We start from the raw sequence: 18,621 nt of genomic DNA, 5'->3' as shown, positions 1-18,621 counted from the left end.
GGAACTTAAACGTTAGCTTTCTTACATGGCACATTTTGCACTTTTACTTTCTTCTTCAACACAGTTTTTTCATTATTTAAACCAAATTGAACATGTTTCATTTATTTGAGACTAAATAGATTTTATTTATGTATTATATCAAGTTAAAATAAAAGAGTTCATTGTTCATTCAGTATTGTTGTAATTGTCATTATTACAAATATATATATTTAAAAAAAATACAATAAAATTACATTTTTTAACATATTTTACATATTTTTTTATTCCAAACAATGTTTTTGAAATAAAATACAAAAATGAGGCAAGCAAATGGGAATCTGTTAACCAAAGTATTATCTAATAGTGTACTATTTATTATTAAAGATTGGAGAGGAAGGAGAAGGAAAAATGAAGAGAGTAAAAAGAGTGAAGTGATGAGATTGCAGAAGATTGCGGTGGAAATTTGAAGAGAAGGAAAGGAAGAAAGAGCAGTAAGATGAGTGAAGAAAAGAGGAGGAGAAAGATTGGAGAGGAAGGAAAAGAGTAATAAGAGCAGACAGAGGAGGTACAATGGCTCTCCCCAAGAAACGGAATGAATGATATATGGACAGCAGCAAGAAATAGGTTCACTGTTCCTACCATCAAGGCCGTGCTTATTGTGAAGACAAACTTCCACCTCCCCTGCCAGGAGTTCATGGAGAAGCAGGCCAAAGGCAGAGAAATCCTTTAAGAAGATACATTCTTCTGAGAAATATACAGATTAGGTTGGTATAAATTATATTATGTAGTTACCAATCAGGTCGTTGTCTTATTTCTTTATTGTGTTAAGTAATTCACATATACTATTGCCTGTTTTTTTTCTTCAATTTTGCTCATGTTCACTTATGCTCTTATTCTACCCAGACTAGCAGGACCACTGAATGGCTGTTCAGATTGGACAGTTCTGTCTTGTCTGTAGTATAGTTGTTTTCTCTATCACAGTGTGCCTGTTAGACTAAATACATGAACCCGGAAGTGTCCCCCTTTTTTATTTCATAGATAATAACATTGGATATTTTAATGATATATTGACCGCCTTTATTTCATAGATAATAACATTGGATATTTTAATGATATGTTGACCGCCGAACTGGAAATGTCCCCGGTTTTAACTTCAGAAATCTGGTCTCCTTATTGTAAGTAACGTTAAGCATTTCACTGTAAAGTCTACAACCGTTGTATTCCCGCATGTGACATAACATTTGATTTGATAGGCCCGACTGTGGACCACATTAGGATTTTGATATGCTAAATAAGGACAATCTGATAGTTATTTGCGTTGAGAACATGCTCAGTAATTTGACTAATATTAACTCCATATCATTATTCGACACGAGCTATCATTGTTGTTTTACTTCCGCATAAAGACGCGGGAAAACACAAGCTAACAGCACCGTAACTGGTAGCCTAGCAACAATAATCACCTATTTTCAACTGTCCTTTTTTTATTTGGGCACCAAAAAATGTGTGTAAACGGTGTGTGTGGTCAAACTGGAGAAAAAGTGAGAAGGTGTTCAGAAAATACCTCAAAGAGGTTAACCGGTGGCTTCAAAGCCTCACAATGGCCAATACGTAGAATCAGCAATCCAGGGGTTATATACATAATTGGTGAAGGCGATGCCTAATTATTTCTCTCCATGGTTCGGATTTTACCAGCTGGTTGCGCATTGCCTTGTCATTGCCTTGCCTTTAATCTGTGCGCGATAGGCTAGTAGGCTACTTGGCTGAAATTACCACCACGGTTTCTTTTGTCCAGCTGTTCAAATCGAACTCATGGCTATTGAAAGGTCAAAGATGAAGACCTAGACATGTTATACACCACAGTAGGCATACTGTTAATAAAAGTCAAACAAACTTACCCGATCCATAGTGGAAGCTACTGTATTCGTTCTTCAACGTTTCAAATAACAAACAAGACAGTGAATGTGTACACTGCAGTTAATTTCCTTGTCGTAGCGTTCAAACAAATAAAAGCTAGATCACACCTAATTAATTATCAAAACTCGATTTCAAATTGGGACAAATAAACGTCTCGTGTAGACTAATTTTACATCCGAAAAGATCCAGCAAAAGCCTGTGGCTCTTTATTTGGTTTAAAAACGCAAGAGGACGGTAACAAAGCACTTCCTGTTGATGTTTTTCGGCTTCTTCTGTGGTGTTTAAATTGTACCGCCACCTACTGTACACACGTCAAACACTTTTCTACAAGTGGGTGATGTGGTTTAGGGATTAATTTATTGCTAGAAAATAACTGTTAGTATTGTCTCAAATATATAGTATGTTAAATTAATGTCAAAAATGTAGGTTGTTTTTGCTATAATCAATATATCATTAATCTATTTGAACTTTCAATTATTTTATCAGATTTTTGGTGTCATCCTCAATGATTGCAACTGTATTATGTCCACATGTGGTTGCATTATTTTAACATTTGCAAATAAAATCTAATTAAAATCACAACAATTCTAAGGTATTTATAGAAACAACAAAAACAACTTGCTGTCTATGGCTGGCTTTGGTTTGCTGTAAAGTGGCAGGCCGAATTTGAGATTAGTGAAATCCCTTGCTATCGTCTTTCAAATTAGACCATGGCTAGGTGGCTCGAGTTGGGCCTCTTTGCCTCTTCCTCTCTGACAACATTCTCTTCCAGAGTCCAGATATTGTTATTGGCTGAGGCCCAGTAAGAGTAGCCTCGTAAATAACAGACTGATTACCACTACGCTATCCGTGCAGTGAACCAGTAAAGCCAGTGACGATTTCAGCATGTAAATCTTGGTGGGGCAAACCTCAAACATTTTTGGGGATGCATGTCACCAAAGCAACAACAGAACACTAAACAATACATTTATTGCACTGTAACAGTGACAAATGGTGCCCACAAAGTATTAGGGCCTAGCTCTTACAAGCTCTTACAATATTCAATGACAACATTTATCTAAAACAGGCTATAGGCTAAACATACACCACCAAGTCAGAACAGTAGGCTAAGTTATGAGGGGAAAGTTACCAAATTATTAAGGTGAGGCACATGGGCCTAAGTGTATGTTGTGTAGTAATAGCTTACTACACAACATACACTTAGTATTACTTACTTAACTACAGTATACATATCTCCCTGGCATATTACATCATTTATGCAGCAGCATACAATACATTTTTGGACTCACCATGTGGCCCTGTGCTCACTTGAACAGGAAGGTGGTGCGACGGTCCTTCTTGTGGGCAAATTTTGTAACCAAAGTCTGGCATTCTCTGGATTTATGGTGCTTTCAAGACAACTTAAAACTCTGGGGAAAAAACAAAGGTTGAATCATGACGTCAGTGATTTTCAGGTCAGAGCTCTAGAGGCCCAAGTTCACTAAATGGAATTCCGAGTTGGATGACTGTTCAAACCGTATTTTCCCAGTCGAGCTCTCCCCAAAGATTTTTCTGTGACCTAACCTGTGTTCGAATACACATACTAACTAGAGGTCGACCGATTATGATTTTTCAACCCCGATTCCGATTTTTGGAGGACCAAAAAGGTTGATACAGATTACATCGGCCAATTTGTATTTATTTATTTGTAATAATGACAATTACAACAATACTGAATGAACACTTAACTTAATATAAAATATCAATAAAATCAATTTAGCCTCAAATAAATAATGAAACATGTTAAATTTGGTTAAAATAATGCAAAAACTAAGTTTTGGAGAAAAAAGTAAAAGTTCCTTGCTCAGAACATGAGAACATATGAAAGCTGGTGGTTCCTTTTAACATGAGTCTTCAATATTCCCAGGTAAGAAGTTTTAGATTGTAGTTATTATATTAGTTATAGGACTATTTCTCTCTATACCATTTGTATTTCATTAACCTTTGACTATTGGATGTTCTTATAGGCACTTTAGTATTGCCAGTGTAACAGTATAGCTTCCGTCCCTCTACTCGCTCCTCCCTGGGCTCGAACCAGGAACACATCGACAACAGCCACACTCGATGCAGCGTTACCCATGCAGAGCAAGGGAAACAACCACTCCAAGTCTCAGAGCGAGTGACGTTTGAAACGCTATTAGCACGTGCGAACTAGATAGCCATTTCACTTCAGTGACACCAGCCTCATGTCGGGAGTTGATAGGCTTGAAGTCATAAACAGCGCAATGCTTGACGCACAACGAAGAGCTGCTAGCAACTTACCTTGGCTTACTGCATTCGCGTAACAGGCAGTCATTCTCCTTGTGGAGTGCAATGAGAGGCAGGTCGTTATTGCGTTGGACTAGATAACTAAGGTTGCAAGACTGAGCTGACAAGGTGACAAGCTGTCGTTCTGCCCCTGAACGAGGCAGTTAACCCGCTGTTCCTAGGCCGTCATTGAAAATAAGAATGTGTTTTTAACTGTCTTGCCTCGTTAAATAAAGATTAAATAAAAGGTGAAAAAAAAATAATAATAAAAAATATTTAAAAAGTGGCAAAATCGGTGTCCAAAAATACCGATTTCCGATTATGAAAACTTGAAAACCGGCCCTAATTAATCGGTCGACCTCTAATACTAACCACACTAACCGTATTATTTGTGAGGTAAATGGAGTATGTAGTGTGCTTATTAGTCATAGTTAGTATGCCAAAAAGTCCTGGATGTCGTACTACATTCGCCAAAATACGAAGTATACAAGCAATGGACACCATTTCCGTACCTTTTGGGCGCACAATGAAAATTCAGAAAAAGGGCTTGGCTTCACAACGTTTTCAGGTTGGAAGAAAATATGCAGTCGAAGGCCGACGAGAGGGGATACAAATTCATTGCTAATTATGACAAATGTTGAGAAAATGTGCAACACAGCGTAACTAGAGAACATTACCAACCCCTATGTTCTGTATTTTCCGCTGGCTGTCCCACAACCACAGAAAGCACTGAGCTAGGCTTGAAACACCTGCATTTTGGAGCTGCCTTAATTAAGAAAGAAAGAAACATTTGTATGCAGCTTTATTAACTCAATTATTTATACATTTTTAAAAATAGTTTGCAAACTGATATGAAACATGTATTAATGCCAAAACAACGTGCAAAACAGCCAACAATTTTTTTCTTTACAAATATATCTATTTTCTGGCCCACATGCCCTGAATGACGGGTCATCATACAGCATTTAAGGCGATGCTTCCTCCACAGAAGTCAGGCATTCGGAAATGGTCTTCTTCGGTGTCATGGCATTTGCATGGTTGTGCATGCTGCCACCTACTCTGCAGTAGTGGGTGTTTCAATCATGTTACATGTTAAATACAAAAAAGAAAGAACATTTCACCACCAACCAAACCTACACCTATATACCACTATCTCATAATAAATATATATACCACTATCTCATACTAAATATATATACCACTATCTCATAATAAATGTGTGTGTGTATATATATATATATATATATATATATATATATATATATATATATATATATATATATATATATATATATAGTCGGAAGCTTACATACACTTAGGTTGGAGTCAATAAAACTCGTTTTTTAACCACTCCACAAATTTCTTGTGAACAAACTATAGTTTTGGCAACTCGGTTAGGACATATACTTTGTGCATGACACAAGTCATTTTTCCAACAATTGTTTACAGACAGATTATTTCACTTATAATTCACTGCATCACAATTTCAGTGGGTCAGAAGTTTACATACACTAAGTTGACTGTGCCTTTAAAAAACTTGGACAATTCCAGAAAATGATGTCATGGCTTTAGAAGCTTCTGATAGGCTAATTGACATCATTAGAGTTAATTGGAGGTATACCTGTGGATGTATTTCAAGGCCTACCTTCAAACTGAGTGCCTCTTTGCTTGACATCATGGGAAAATCAAAAGAAATCAGCCAAGACCTCAGAAGAAAATATTGTAGGCCTCAAATTTTGGTACCACGTTCACCTGTACAAACATTAGTATGCAAGTATAAACACCATGAGACCACGTAGCCGTCATACTGCTCAGGAAGGAGACACGTTCTGTCTCCTAGAGATGAACCTACTTTGGTGCGAAAAGTGCTAATCAATCCCAGAACAACAGCAAAATGAGTCCTATATCGACACAACCTGAAAGGCCGCTCAGCAAGGAAGAAGCCACTGCTCCAAAACTGCCATGAAATGTTTGTTTCAGTTTGCAACTGCACATGTGGACAAAGATTGTACTTTTTGGAGAAATGTTCTCTGGTCTAATGAAACAAAAATAGGACCGTTTGGCCATAATGACCATCGTTATGCTTGGAGTAAAAAGGGGGAGGCTTGCAAGCCGAAGAACACCATCCTAACCATGAAGCACGGGTGGCAGCATCATGTTGTGGGGGTGATTTGCTGCACGAGGTACAGGTGCACTTCACAAAATAGATGACATCATGAGGATGGGAAAATTATGCGGATATATTGAAGCAACGTCTCAAGACATCAGTCAGGAAGTTAAAGCTTGGTCGCAAATGGGTCTCCCAAATGGACAATGACCCCAAGCATACTTCCAAAGTTGTGGCAAAATGGCTTAAGGACAACAAAGTCAAAGTATTTTAGAGGCCATCACAAAGCCCTGACCTCAATCTCATAGATAATTTGTGGGCAGAACTGAAAAAGCATGTGCGAGCAAGGAGGCCTACAAACCTGACTCAGTTACACCAGCTCTGTCAGGAGGAATGGGCCAAAATTCACCCAACTTATTGTGGGAAGCTTGTGGAAGGCTACTGGAAACGTTTGACCCAATTTAAACAAATTAAAGGCAATGCTACAAAATACTAATTGAGTGAATGTAAACTTCTGACCCACTGGGAATGTGATGAAAGAAACAAAAGCTGAAATAAATCCTTCTCTACTATTATTCTGATATTTCACATTCTTAAAATAAAGTGGTGATCCTTATTGACCTAAGGCAGGGAATTTTTACTAGGATTAAATGTCAGGAATTGTGAAAAACTGAGTTTAAATGCATTTGGCTAAGGTGTACAGTGAGGGACAAAATATTTGATCCCCTGCTGATTTTGTATGTTTGCCCACTGACAAAGAAATTATCAATCTATCATTTTAATGGCAGGTTAATTTGAACAGTGAGACAGAATAACAAAACAATCCAGAAAAACGCATGTCAAAAATGTTATACAATTATTTTCATTTTAATGAGGGAAATAAGTATTTGACTCCCTCTCAACCAAAAAGATTTCTGGCTCCCAGGTGTCTTTTATACAGGTAACGAGCTGAGATTAGGAGCACACTCTTAAAGGGAGTGCTCCTAATCTCAGTTTGTTACCTGTATAAAAGACACCTGTCCACAGAAGCAATCAATCAGATTCCAAACTCTCCACCTTGGCCAAGACCAAAGAGCTCTCCAAGGATGTCAGGGACAAGATTGTAGACCTACACAAGGCCTTATTCAAGACCCTGTCTTTCAAAGATAATTTTAAAAACCCAAATAACTTTACACATCTTCATTGTAAAGGGTTTAAAACACTGTTTCCATGCTTTTCCAATTAACCATAAACAATTAATCAACATGCACCTGTGGAGCGTTCGTTAAGACACTTACAGCTTAGATGGTAGGCAATTAAGGTCAGTTATGAAAACTTAGGACACTAATGAGAGGCCTTTCTACTGACTCTGAAAGACACCAAAAGAAAGATGTCCAGGGTCCCTGCTCATCTGCGTGAACGTGCCTTAGGCATGCTGCAAGGAGGCATGAGGACTGCAGATGTGGTCAGGGAAATAAATTGCAATGACCATACTGTGAGACACCGAAGACAGCACTACAGGGAGACAGGACGGACAGCTGATCGTCCTCGCAGCGGCAGACCATGTGTAACAACACCTGCACAGGATCGGTACATCCGAACATCACACCTGCGAGACAGGTACAGGATGGCATCAACAACTGCCCAAGTTACACCAGGAATGCACAATCCCTCCATCAGTGCTCAGACTGTCCGCAATAGGCTGAGCGAGGCTGGACTGAGGGCTTGTAGGCCTGTTGTAAGGCAGGTCCTCACCAGGCATCACCAGAAACAATGTCTCCTATGGGCATAAACCCACCGTCGCTGGACCAGACAGGACTGGCAAAAAGTGCTCTTCACTTGCGAGTCGCGGTTTTGTCTCACCAGGGATGATGGTCGGATGCGCGTTAATTGTCAAAGGAATGAGCGTTACACCGAGACCTGTGCTCTGGAGAGGGATCGATTTGGAGGTGGAGGGTTCGTCATGGTCTGGGGCGGTTTGTCAAAGCATCATCGGATTGAACTTGTTGTCATTGCAGGCAATCTCAACGCTGTGCGTTACAGGGAAGACCTCCTCCTCCCTCATGTGGTACCCTTCCTGCAGGCTCATCCTGACATGACCCTCCAGCATGACAATGCCACCAGCCATACTGCTCGTTCTGTGTGTGATTTCCTGCAAGACTGGAATGTCAGTGTTCTGCCATGGTCAGCGAAGAGCCCGGATCTCAATCCCATTGAGCACGTCTGGGAGCTGTTGGATCGGAGGGTGAGGCCTAGGGCCATTCCCCACAGAAATGTCCGGGAACTTGCAGGTGCCTTGGTGGAAGAGTGGGGTAACATCTCACAGCAAGAACGGGCAAATCTGGTGCAGTCCATTAGGAGGAGATGCACTGCAGTACTTAGTGCACCTGGTATACCGGATACTGACTATACATTTTGATTTTGACCCCCCCCTCTGTTCAGGGACACATTATTCAATTTCTGTTAGTCACATGTCTGTGAAACTTGTTCAGTTTATGTCTCTATTTATCTTATGTTCATACAAATCTTTACACATGTTAAGTTTGCTGAAAATAAACGCAGTTGACAGTGTGAGGACGTTTCTTTTTTTGCTGAGTTCATTTATATTTCCTTCTCAAAACATCTATTAACTCTCCTGCAGTAAAATATTGTACAACCAGGTACTTCTCAGCAGCTGCCACCTACACATTAAAAACCCACTACCCCATTCCACTACTTTGACCCGATCTGCTCCTGCACCATGACAACGACCTGGGAGGACGGCACATCACCCTTCAACACACCATGCAACTCTTCTGAAGCCAAATCTCATATACCCAAATAACTCTCTGCAGCTGCCACCACAGCATCTATTTTCGGTGATTTACGTTCAATTTCTGGGGTACAAGATATTACATTACACATCTAAAAGTTATTGCATTAACCGGTGTTACAAGACAATATGCATAGTTCTTGCCTTGACCGATTATCCAATGTATCATTGATTAGTTTTATGAGCACACACACACACACACACACACACACACACACAGGTTGACTATGACATCTTCTATGATAACATTTATCCATTTAAATCCCATTGTGTGATATTACAGACACAGGTGAGACCTGATGCTAGATCAGAGCTGCATATTATGCTCCAGGTTACCATGGTGATCAAACTAAGTCAACTGTTTAACAATGGGAGATGGATATGCCTGTTCACTAGAAGTTTTTTTTAATCGTTTATTTAGGGATCTGGAACCGGTGCCGTATAGGAGGGAGATGAAATACGGCACGTTTTTGTTTTCTGGTGACTTTTCATTGTCCCTAACTGAGCAAAGCTCTTTCCACAAAGACAAACATAAGGTTTCTCTCCAGTGTGTGTTCGCTGGTGTCTACTCAGGGAGGAAGCTACGGCAAAGCTCTTTCCACACTGTTCACAGCTATAAGGTTTATTTCCAGTGTGTATGCGCCGGTGTGAAGTCAGAACGGAAGCTAGAGCAAAGCTCTTCCCACACTGATCACAGCTATAAGGCCTCTCTCCAGTGTGTATCCGCTTGTGTACAGTTAGGTTTCCTGCACTAACAAAGCTTTTCCCACAACGAAGGCAGGGGTAAGGCCTCTCGCCAGTATGAATTAACAAATGCGATTTTAAGGCACTAGATACAGCAAAACCCTTCCCACACTGAGAGCAGCAGTACGGTTTCTCTCCTGTATGGACTCTCAGATGAGATTTTAAGGCGGTAGATACAGTAAAACTCCTCCCACACTGAGAGCAGCAGTACGGTTTATCTCCTGTATGGATTCTCAGATGAGATTTTAAGGTGCCAGATAGAGCAAAACTCTTCCCACACTGTGAGCATCTGTAAGGTTTCTCTCCTGTATGGATTCTTTGGTGTTCTTTAAGACGCCCTGCAGAGATGTGCCTCTTCCCACACTGAGAGCAGAAGTACGGTCTCTCGCCGGTGTGAATCCGCTGGTGAATAATGAAGCAACTCCGGCTAGTGAAACTCTTCCCACAGTCAGAGCAGCAGTGGTGAGGTTTCTTCCCTATACATCTCTGCTGGTGTTTCTTGAAGTGTTCTGATCTCGAGAGACACTTCTCTGCCTCGTCAGCAACATGTGGTTGAAGGTGAGCAGATAAGCCCCTCCCACCGAGATAACCACGTTTAGGTGTGTCCCCTGTGAAACAAAGACATTGAATAACTAGGTTTATGAAATACGTGTCCATAAACAAAGAATGATCATCAATAAATACGGTACACTCAGTGACCAGTTTATTAGGTACACCGACAGACAGTGGGTCAAGTGGTTGTGGCTTGCTACCAAAAGCAGGCAGACAGGTAGAGACATTCAGTTACTGTTTGATTAAACGTTAGAATAGGCAAAACGAGTGACAAACAAAAGACAACGTCAGCGGCAGTCCTGTGGGTGAAAACAGCTCGTTGATAAGAGAGGTTGAAGGAGAATGGCAAGAATCGTGCCAGCTAACAGGCGGGCCACAAAAAAATAACGGCGCAGTACAACAGTGGTGTGCAGAACGGCATCACGGAACGCATAACTAGTCGATCCTCGTCACGGGTGGGCTATTACAGCAGAGAACCACACCGGGTTCCACTCCTATTAACTAAAAACGGCTCCAGAGGGTACACGATCAACACTGGACAATTGAGGATTGGAAAACAGTACTTGGTCCGACAAATCTCGGTTTTTGTTGCGTCATGCTGATGGCAGTCTGGATTTGGTGTGCAAAGCATGAGCCCATGGACCCATTCAGCCTGGCGGCGGTGTACTGGTGTGGGGAATGTCTTCCTGGCACATGTTAGGTACCTTGATACCAACTGAGCAACGATTTAACGCCACAGCCAATCTGAACATTGTTGCTGACCAAACCAAATAGAGTAACTTTGGGATGAGATGGAACGGACTGTTGGCAGCATGAATGTGACGCTGTCCAATCTGCAGCAACTGCGTGATGCCATCACGTCAGCATGGATCAACATCCCTCTGGAAAATTTCCGGCGCCTTGAAGAATCAATGCCCCGAAGAATTAAGGCTGTTCTGGAGGAAAAGGCAGCTCCGATCCAGTACAAGATGGATGTACCTAATAAACTGGCAAGGAGTGTATATTGTTTATCAATCAATTAACAGAAGTTTCAGAAGCAGAATGTAGCTCCGATCCAGTACAAGATGGATGTACCTAATAAACTGGCAAGGAGTGTATATTGTTTATCAATCAATTAACAGAAGTTTCAGAAGCAGAATGTAGTCTAATCCACATAGAACATTGTTCTTACTTGATGAAATCAAATCTCCATTTTCCTCGTGTCCACCTCTCGAAGATCCACTCTGCCCTGGTGTTTTCCTGCAGTCGATCAGCAATGAAGCCACCCTCTTCAGACCCTGCAGTAAGGCGCTACCGGGAGAGTTGCAACCCGGGGACTCTGGCAGTGTGGAGGGCGACGGGCTAGCTCTGTCCTGGTGACCAGAGGAAGTATTGTACATAGAATATAATTAGACCAAATATATATTTATTTGTATTACCCCCCATTTCATGATTTCCAATTGGTAATTAACAGTCTTGTCCCATCGCTGCAATTCCAGTACGGCCTCGGGAAAGGCGAAGGTCGAGAGCCATGTGTCCTCCTGAAATACAACCCTGCCAAGCAGCACTGCTTCTTGACACACTGCTCGCTTCACCCGTAAGCCAGCCACACCAGGGATTGAACCCGGTTCTGTAGCGATGCCTCTAGCACTGCAGTACCTTAGACAGCTGCCCCACTCAGGAGGCGAGACCAAATATTTCTGATTGGTTGGGTCTACTACTTCGACTATATAAAACCTTTTGTTGCTGCACCTACAACCTGTCACTACCTACAACAGCCTCCACTGTCACTACCTACAACAGCCTCCACTGTCACTACCTACAACAGCCTCCACTGTCACTACCTACAACAGCCTCCACTGTCACTACCTACAACAGCCTCCACTGTCACTACCTACAACAGCCTCCACTGTCACTACCTACAACAGCCTCCACTGTCACTACCTACAACAGCCTCCACTGTCACTACCTACAACAGCCTCCACTGTCACTACCTACAACAGCCTCCACTGTCACTACCTACAACAGCCTCCACTGTCACTACCTACAACAGCCTCCACTGTCACTACCTACAACAGCCTCCACTGTCACTACCTACAACAGCCTCCACTGTCACTACCTACAACAGCCTCCACTGTCACTACTTACAACATCTCCACTGTCACTACCTACAACAGCCTCCACTGTCACTACCTACAACAGCCTCCACTGTCACTACCTACAACAGCCTCCACTGTCACTACCTACAACAGCCTCCACTGTCACTACCCACAACAGCCTCCACTGTCACTACCCACAACAGCCTCCACTGTCACTACCTACAACAGCCTCCACTGTCACTACCTACAACAGCCTCCACTGTCACTACCTACAACAGCCTCCACTGTCACTACCTACAACAGCCTCCACTGTCACTACCTACAACAGCCTCCACTGTCACTACCTACAACAGCCTCCACTGTCACTACCTACAACAGCCTCCACTGTCACTACCTACAACAGCCTCCACTGTCACTACCTACAACAGCCTCCACTGTCACTACCTACAACATCTCCACTGTCACTACCCACAACAGACTCCACTGTCACTACCCACAACAGCCTCCACTGTCACTACCCACAACAGCCTCCACTGTCACTACCTACAACAGCCTCCACTGTCACTACCTACAACAGCCTCCACTGTCACTACCTACAACAGCCTCCACTGTCACTACCTACAACAGCCTCCACTGTCACTACCTACAACAGCCTCCACTGTCACTACCTACAACAGCCTCCACTGTCACTACCTACAACAGCCTCCACTGTCACTACCTACAACATCTCCACTGTCACTACCCACAACAGCCTCCACTGTCACTACCTACAACAGCCTCCACTGTCACTACCTACAACAGCCTCCACTGTCACTACCTACAACAGCCTCCACTGTCACTATCTACAACAGCCTCCACTGTCACTATCTACAACAGCCTCCACTGTCACTACCTACAACAGCCTCCACTGTCACTACCTACAACAGCCTCCACTCCCTCTTTGCCCCAGTATGTAGTCCCCAGTGTCCCTCTCCCTCCATCACCTGCAGCAGACACAGCCCTGAGCATGCCTCTCTCACACGTGACACCTGCACCACAGCATCTTATAGAGGAGATGATCAGCCTGGTGCGTCAGCATAGGGAGGAGATCCGGGAGCAGCAGTGTGCAATAAACAATGTTGAGGAGGACAACCAGACTCTCAGGATGGTAGCCTGCAGACTTAGAGAGGAGCTGTCCAGTACAGTCAACACTGGCCACATGCAGGACCTGTAGAAGAAGCTACATGAGCCAAGGCAGGCATTTCTCAGCCACCACTATCCACTCTACAAAGAGTTCCACAAACACCTTGGAACAGGACAACAGCTGAACCAGAACATACAAACCAATCCAACCAAACAATGCACCAACCCAGCTGACCCCCTCCATCCCCATCACATGGCTTGTAATTACTCCCATCAATCAAATGGCAAGCTTATATTAGAGAATCAACTTTTCCCAAATAAAATTCTGTCAAAGTTATGGTGCCCCACAACGGACAGAGCTACTGTGGCCCAGCTTGGCTCACTAAGCCATATCATCATTCATATGTGGACCAATGACCTGCATGCCCAACAGGAGAGGGTGACCACATCACTAAGGGGAGTGACAGAGATGGCCTCCACCATTTCCCCCCTTGCAAAGACAGTAACATCTACCCTGTTCCAGAGGAGAGATTTCCACCCTGCCACCATTGTTGCCAAGCAACAGAGATGCTGACCAGGTTAGAACTCTGAGATTTGGCTGAAATTAAGTTGGCATTTGCAGAAATAATTCACAAAGGTAGTCAATGGTTCCTAGTGGACATAAATGTGCACTTGAAAGTGATACATTATACATTTGATAAACTGTTGCACCTACCAAATGTTGTCAAACATTTTAAGTCCAATGGTCACTTTATGGAAGCAATAGTGCCGTTTTATTTGCAAGACTTTTAGCGAAGTAGGCGCAGAAAATACGGAACACTCACGACATGAATATAATGGAATCTATAACAATAAAAATAAATATTTGGGGAGAGGGACAGTGTAGTGAGATGAGCATCTCACAGTTACTTCTCAAAAAGAGTAATCATTTGAAAAGGGGCTATTAACTAGCTGGCCTGGGGCACCGTTGCCCATGAATAGAGGTTTACAAGGCTAGTGTGCAAGCATCTTAGCCAGGTCACAGAGGACAGAAAAAAAACTAAAAGCATGTACTTATTGACAGAGGAAGATGGCATTTGCATTTCTCTACCAGTTGGGTGAGTCAACATGGTTTTTTTTTCTACTTGCATGCACATGAATAGATGCATCATATTAAGCTTAGGTTGATCGGACTAAATCATGTTTTGGCAGGGGCGCATCTTTGGTTTCAGAAGTGGGTGGACATAATGATTACACAGTACGAACAGCCGGAGGGGTCCGCGTGGTCCTAAAGCACACATTTAGTATCACAGTACAATGATAAAACTCAGGGGGGGATAAAGTTTCAATTACAGAATGTGGTGGGGACATGTTCACTCCATCCCCAGTGAAAGTTGCGCCCCTGGTTTTTGGTATATTTTAGATTTCACTGTAGTAGACAAAGCATAGGTGATTAGATGATGTTGAAGTTGAAATGGTGCTTGAATATTGGAGGCAGCGCCTGTTTCCTTTTTGACCTGCGGTAACTCTAAATCAATAGTTGTTTAGTATTCTGAAAACGTTGGAAAATGTCATTTGCTTGACCATTCTGTAGGTCGTGTTACATGTTTGTTACATGTGTAACAGTATAGCTTTAGTCCGTCCTCTCGCGCATACCCAGGCTCGAACCAGGGACCCTCTGCACACAAACAGTCACCCACGACTGTTGTCTGTGTTCCCACCTCTCCACAAAAGCCGCGGCCCTTGCAGAGCAAGGGGAACCACTACTTCAAGGTCTCAAAGCGAGCGACTTCACCGATTGAAATGCTATTTGCGCGCACCCAGCTAACTTGCTAGCCGTTTCACATCCAACATGTTTTGTGAACTCAACTGGACTGATGTTCCTCTCCGGTTTTATGATTGAACAAAAGGTGTATTTGAATTTATTCAGCCACCTTCTTGTCTCGGTTGTGTCAAGGCATATGACCTTACAGGTTATAGAGCAAACAAAGCAATTATCACAACACATAGTTTGTAATATGGCTATTTTTCTGCCTTGGCTTCCCGGTGACTTTACCCCGGTGCCGCAAGTTGTAGCTTTGCCCTCATTATTTCGCCATGGTTCTGACTTTACCTGCTTGTTGCGCATTGTCTTGTATCAATCTGTGTGCTTTAGGCTAGTAGGCTACTTTGCTGAAGGACAAAATATCCCAAGTGTTTATTACCACCATTGTTTATTTTGTCCAGTTGTTCAAATGGAGCGAAGAGGTATGGAAGATCAACTACTGTTAAAACTAGGCCTCGACATGTTATACGCCACAGTATGAATACTGTTAATAAAAGTAAACCAAACTTACCCGATCCATCGTGGAAGCTATTCTTTCTTCAACGTTTCTTCAAATAAAAAAAAACGTGACAGTTCATCTGTAGCTAGTTGACACTACAGTTACTTTGTTTGTCACAGCTAGACCAAAGCAATCAAACGTCCTTTTAAATATCAACTCGATTAATCTAAAGTAATCTTACTTCAGAAAGATCTTGGATAAGATTTTACTGGTTCTATTAGAGTCAAGAAAACGTTCAACACCCTATTCACCAACAATCCTTATGTCTGTTTATCGTCTACCTCCACACGAGTCTGTTGGAACAACGTCCTCTTCAAGAGTCCAGATAATTTTAATTGCCTGAGGCCCAGTAAGTGTAGCCTATAAAATACCAGACTGATTACAGCAGCGCTATCCGTGCAGGGAACCAGTAAAACCTGATGTATGTTTAATCCAAAATCTGCAGGGGCCATGAAGCATTTACAACAATGCAACCTCCACAGTAGTCAGTGGATGTATACTTATTCCGCTTCACCGAGCCGAGCTGAGCTGTGAAGGAAGTGGTCTTCTTCTTCGTTAGTGTTATGGAGGTCCGCAAACTATTATTGGTGCATGCTGCCACTTAGTGTATTGGCTGTGCATCAGACTACTATTCTGTAGTAATAACTCCCTACACTTTGTGAAAAACAAACTAACCCTACACCCATTAAAACATAATCATTATTCCACTACTTTGGCCCTCTGATTCAACACCAGGCCAGCAGACTGGGAGGACAGGATATTATCCTTCAAAACACCTTGTAACTCTGCAGTAAAATATTATACACCCAAGTACTTCTCTACAGCTGCCACCACAACATCTATTCACTGTGTTTTACATTCTATTACTGTGGTACTGTTGACAACCATGGCTATTAAAACAAAACAAATCCTTCACCTTGGACCCATCTTCCTCTACTACTCCCTTCACTGCCTCAGCATACAGCACCTTCTGCACTACTGTGATCCTGGTAACCTCAACCTGTCTTTCTCTCACTGGACACATCTGATCTCCAGCACCATGTGTACCCCTACAGTTTATACACACAACTTTTTACATCAATACTACACATTCCTTTCTATCAGGTCCTCCTGCACACTTCTCACATCTAGGAATCTCCCTGATACACATTGCTGGAAGGAAGTTGTCAAGGAAGGGAATTCGTGTTTATACAGGAAGTACCTCACCAACGTAAACAAATCATGTCAATGTCGAGCTATATGAGCTCTTCAGCTTGTAGTCTTAAAACTCAGAAATTAGTTACCTTTGGCTCATTCAGCCATCCCAATGGGGAAAAAAATGGAAGTTTTGGGATAAACACTGAAAATAAGGTCAACACAGGCTGAGGAGATCTTATAGGTTTTTGTTCTATGAGATAATAGCAGTCAATTAATATGACCTTTATGAATATTGTAGTGTTTGTGATTTATATGCTTTTTTAGTTAAATAAATTCTTAAATTCACAAGTGACTTTAACTGATAAAGATTCTGGAACAAATCGAATAAGATCTCCCAAACCTGTGTTTACAACAGTCCTTAATTTCAGCATTTATCCAAACACCATACAAAAACACTGTTACATTTTCCCCACAGGCTTTGTCCAATGAACCATGGCAAAATTAGTACCTATTGCTATTTCTCTCCTTAGAGCCCCACAGTGTACTCGTCATAATACCCATAAAACCTAGTGCTCGAACAGGGAAATGGTTCCAACTGTTTTCCACCATTCATTTTTCCCATAGGGGATTTCCCATAGGCTTACCCTGGGGAGACATTTTGATTTCCATCTAACTCTCTCTCAGACAAGGTGACTTTTATCAATATAGTCTGCTCTTTTTAAATCTCAAATGTCACTAATGCTAATTAGTATGAAAGTAGACATGATGCCATGAAACAAATCCCTTATAAGCTCCTGCACATCATCTCTAGCCGACAACATCACTAACATGTGTTGTGACATTTTAAAACTTGCCCATGACAGGTCCCAGAATTGTCAATTTAAAGAAATGTAGCCAATTTATTCATTACTACAATTAGCTAATATTAGATAGTTAATCCAGAGATTCTTACCTTTAATGCTAGATCATTGATTGCAAGATATTAGCTCTTGTCACTTAGTCTTTTAATGAATGCATAACGGTAAACCTAGACACTTGCATCATATAGTATCTTGAGTGGTGACTCAAGGCTTGCTACCTTGGTTAGATTCATTGATACAATTATGGGCCTATAGCATTCACATAATATTGGAGTCAGAGTCTAAATGTTCTTCACTCTTCACCTTCTTCATGCAACAGTCCATACTTGATCCATTACTCTTTCATTTGCTTCAATGATCTTCACCTTTTCCTAGTGTATTTTGGCCCTGTTTTGTCCAACTGACAACACATTGCATTATCAAAGTATGTTTGTCCATTTCCTGTTTCTATCTGAAAATATGTTGCACTCTTACAGTCTTCTGACTTTGACATCAGAGTTCTCTGAGGCATGTGGTGACCTCTCTGAGGAGTGGTGGTCTGGGTGGAGTTGGTAGCCCATGATGGGGTGGGGGTCCGGTCAGGGGTTCTCCCCGCCCGAGGCCTGGACACATTTGAAAGGTAATTTTATGACATTATAAAACAGTAAAACATTCAGTGGCCAGTAAATTATCGATACAGTTTCGTTAAGGAGGTGAAAAATCTGTCTGTACCTTTTGAGCAAGGTACTAAACCCTAATTTTTTAT

The 18,621-nt window shown here is 41.9% G+C and overlaps 3 protein-coding genes across 4 annotated transcripts in view; all 3 read right to left on the bottom strand.

Moving 5' to 3' along the window:
* Positions 1-1,967, bottom strand: part of LOC118938354 (uncharacterized) — a 63,409-nt gene extending 61,442 nt beyond the window's left edge. Inside the window, exon 1 of the mRNA XM_090197550.1 lies at positions 1,878-1,967. Within this exon, the coding sequence (XP_090053676.1) occupies positions 1,878-1,886 (9 nt within the window). The 5' untranslated portion in view covers positions 1,887-1,967. The remainder of the gene's footprint in view (positions 1-1,877) is intronic.
* The window catches only part of LOC110513420 (uncharacterized), a 199,117-nt gene that overhangs the window by 10,231 nt on the left and 170,265 nt on the right, over positions 1-18,621 (bottom strand). The window lies entirely within an intron of this gene.
* LOC110486629 (uncharacterized) lies at positions 7,065-16,719 on the bottom strand. Of its 2 annotated transcripts, XM_090197560.1 has the most exons (4): positions 15,892-16,436; positions 11,548-11,728; positions 10,405-10,432; positions 7,065-10,368 (listed from the first exon to the last, which is right to left on the bottom strand). In XM_090197560.1, the coding sequence occupies exons 1-4, from the start codon at positions 15,898-15,900 to the stop codon at positions 9,498-9,500; spliced, it is 1,089 nt and encodes a 362-aa protein (XP_090053686.1). In that variant the 5' UTR covers positions 15,901-16,436; the 3' UTR covers positions 7,065-9,497. The 2 variants fall into 2 exon arrangements, with proteins under 2 accessions (XP_090053686.1, XP_090053685.1); XM_090197559.1 differs by having other exon boundaries at positions 7,065-10,432; positions 15,892-16,719.

This window comes from Oncorhynchus mykiss, chromosome 13 (assembly GCF_057628025.1).
Source record: "Oncorhynchus mykiss isolate SJ-2025 chromosome 13, ASM5762802v1, whole genome shotgun sequence".
Lineage (NCBI taxonomy): Eukaryota > Metazoa > Chordata > Actinopteri > Salmoniformes > Salmonidae > Oncorhynchus > Oncorhynchus mykiss.
Note: the sequence above shows the minus strand (reverse complement) of the source record. Positions and strands in the feature narration are given on the sequence as shown.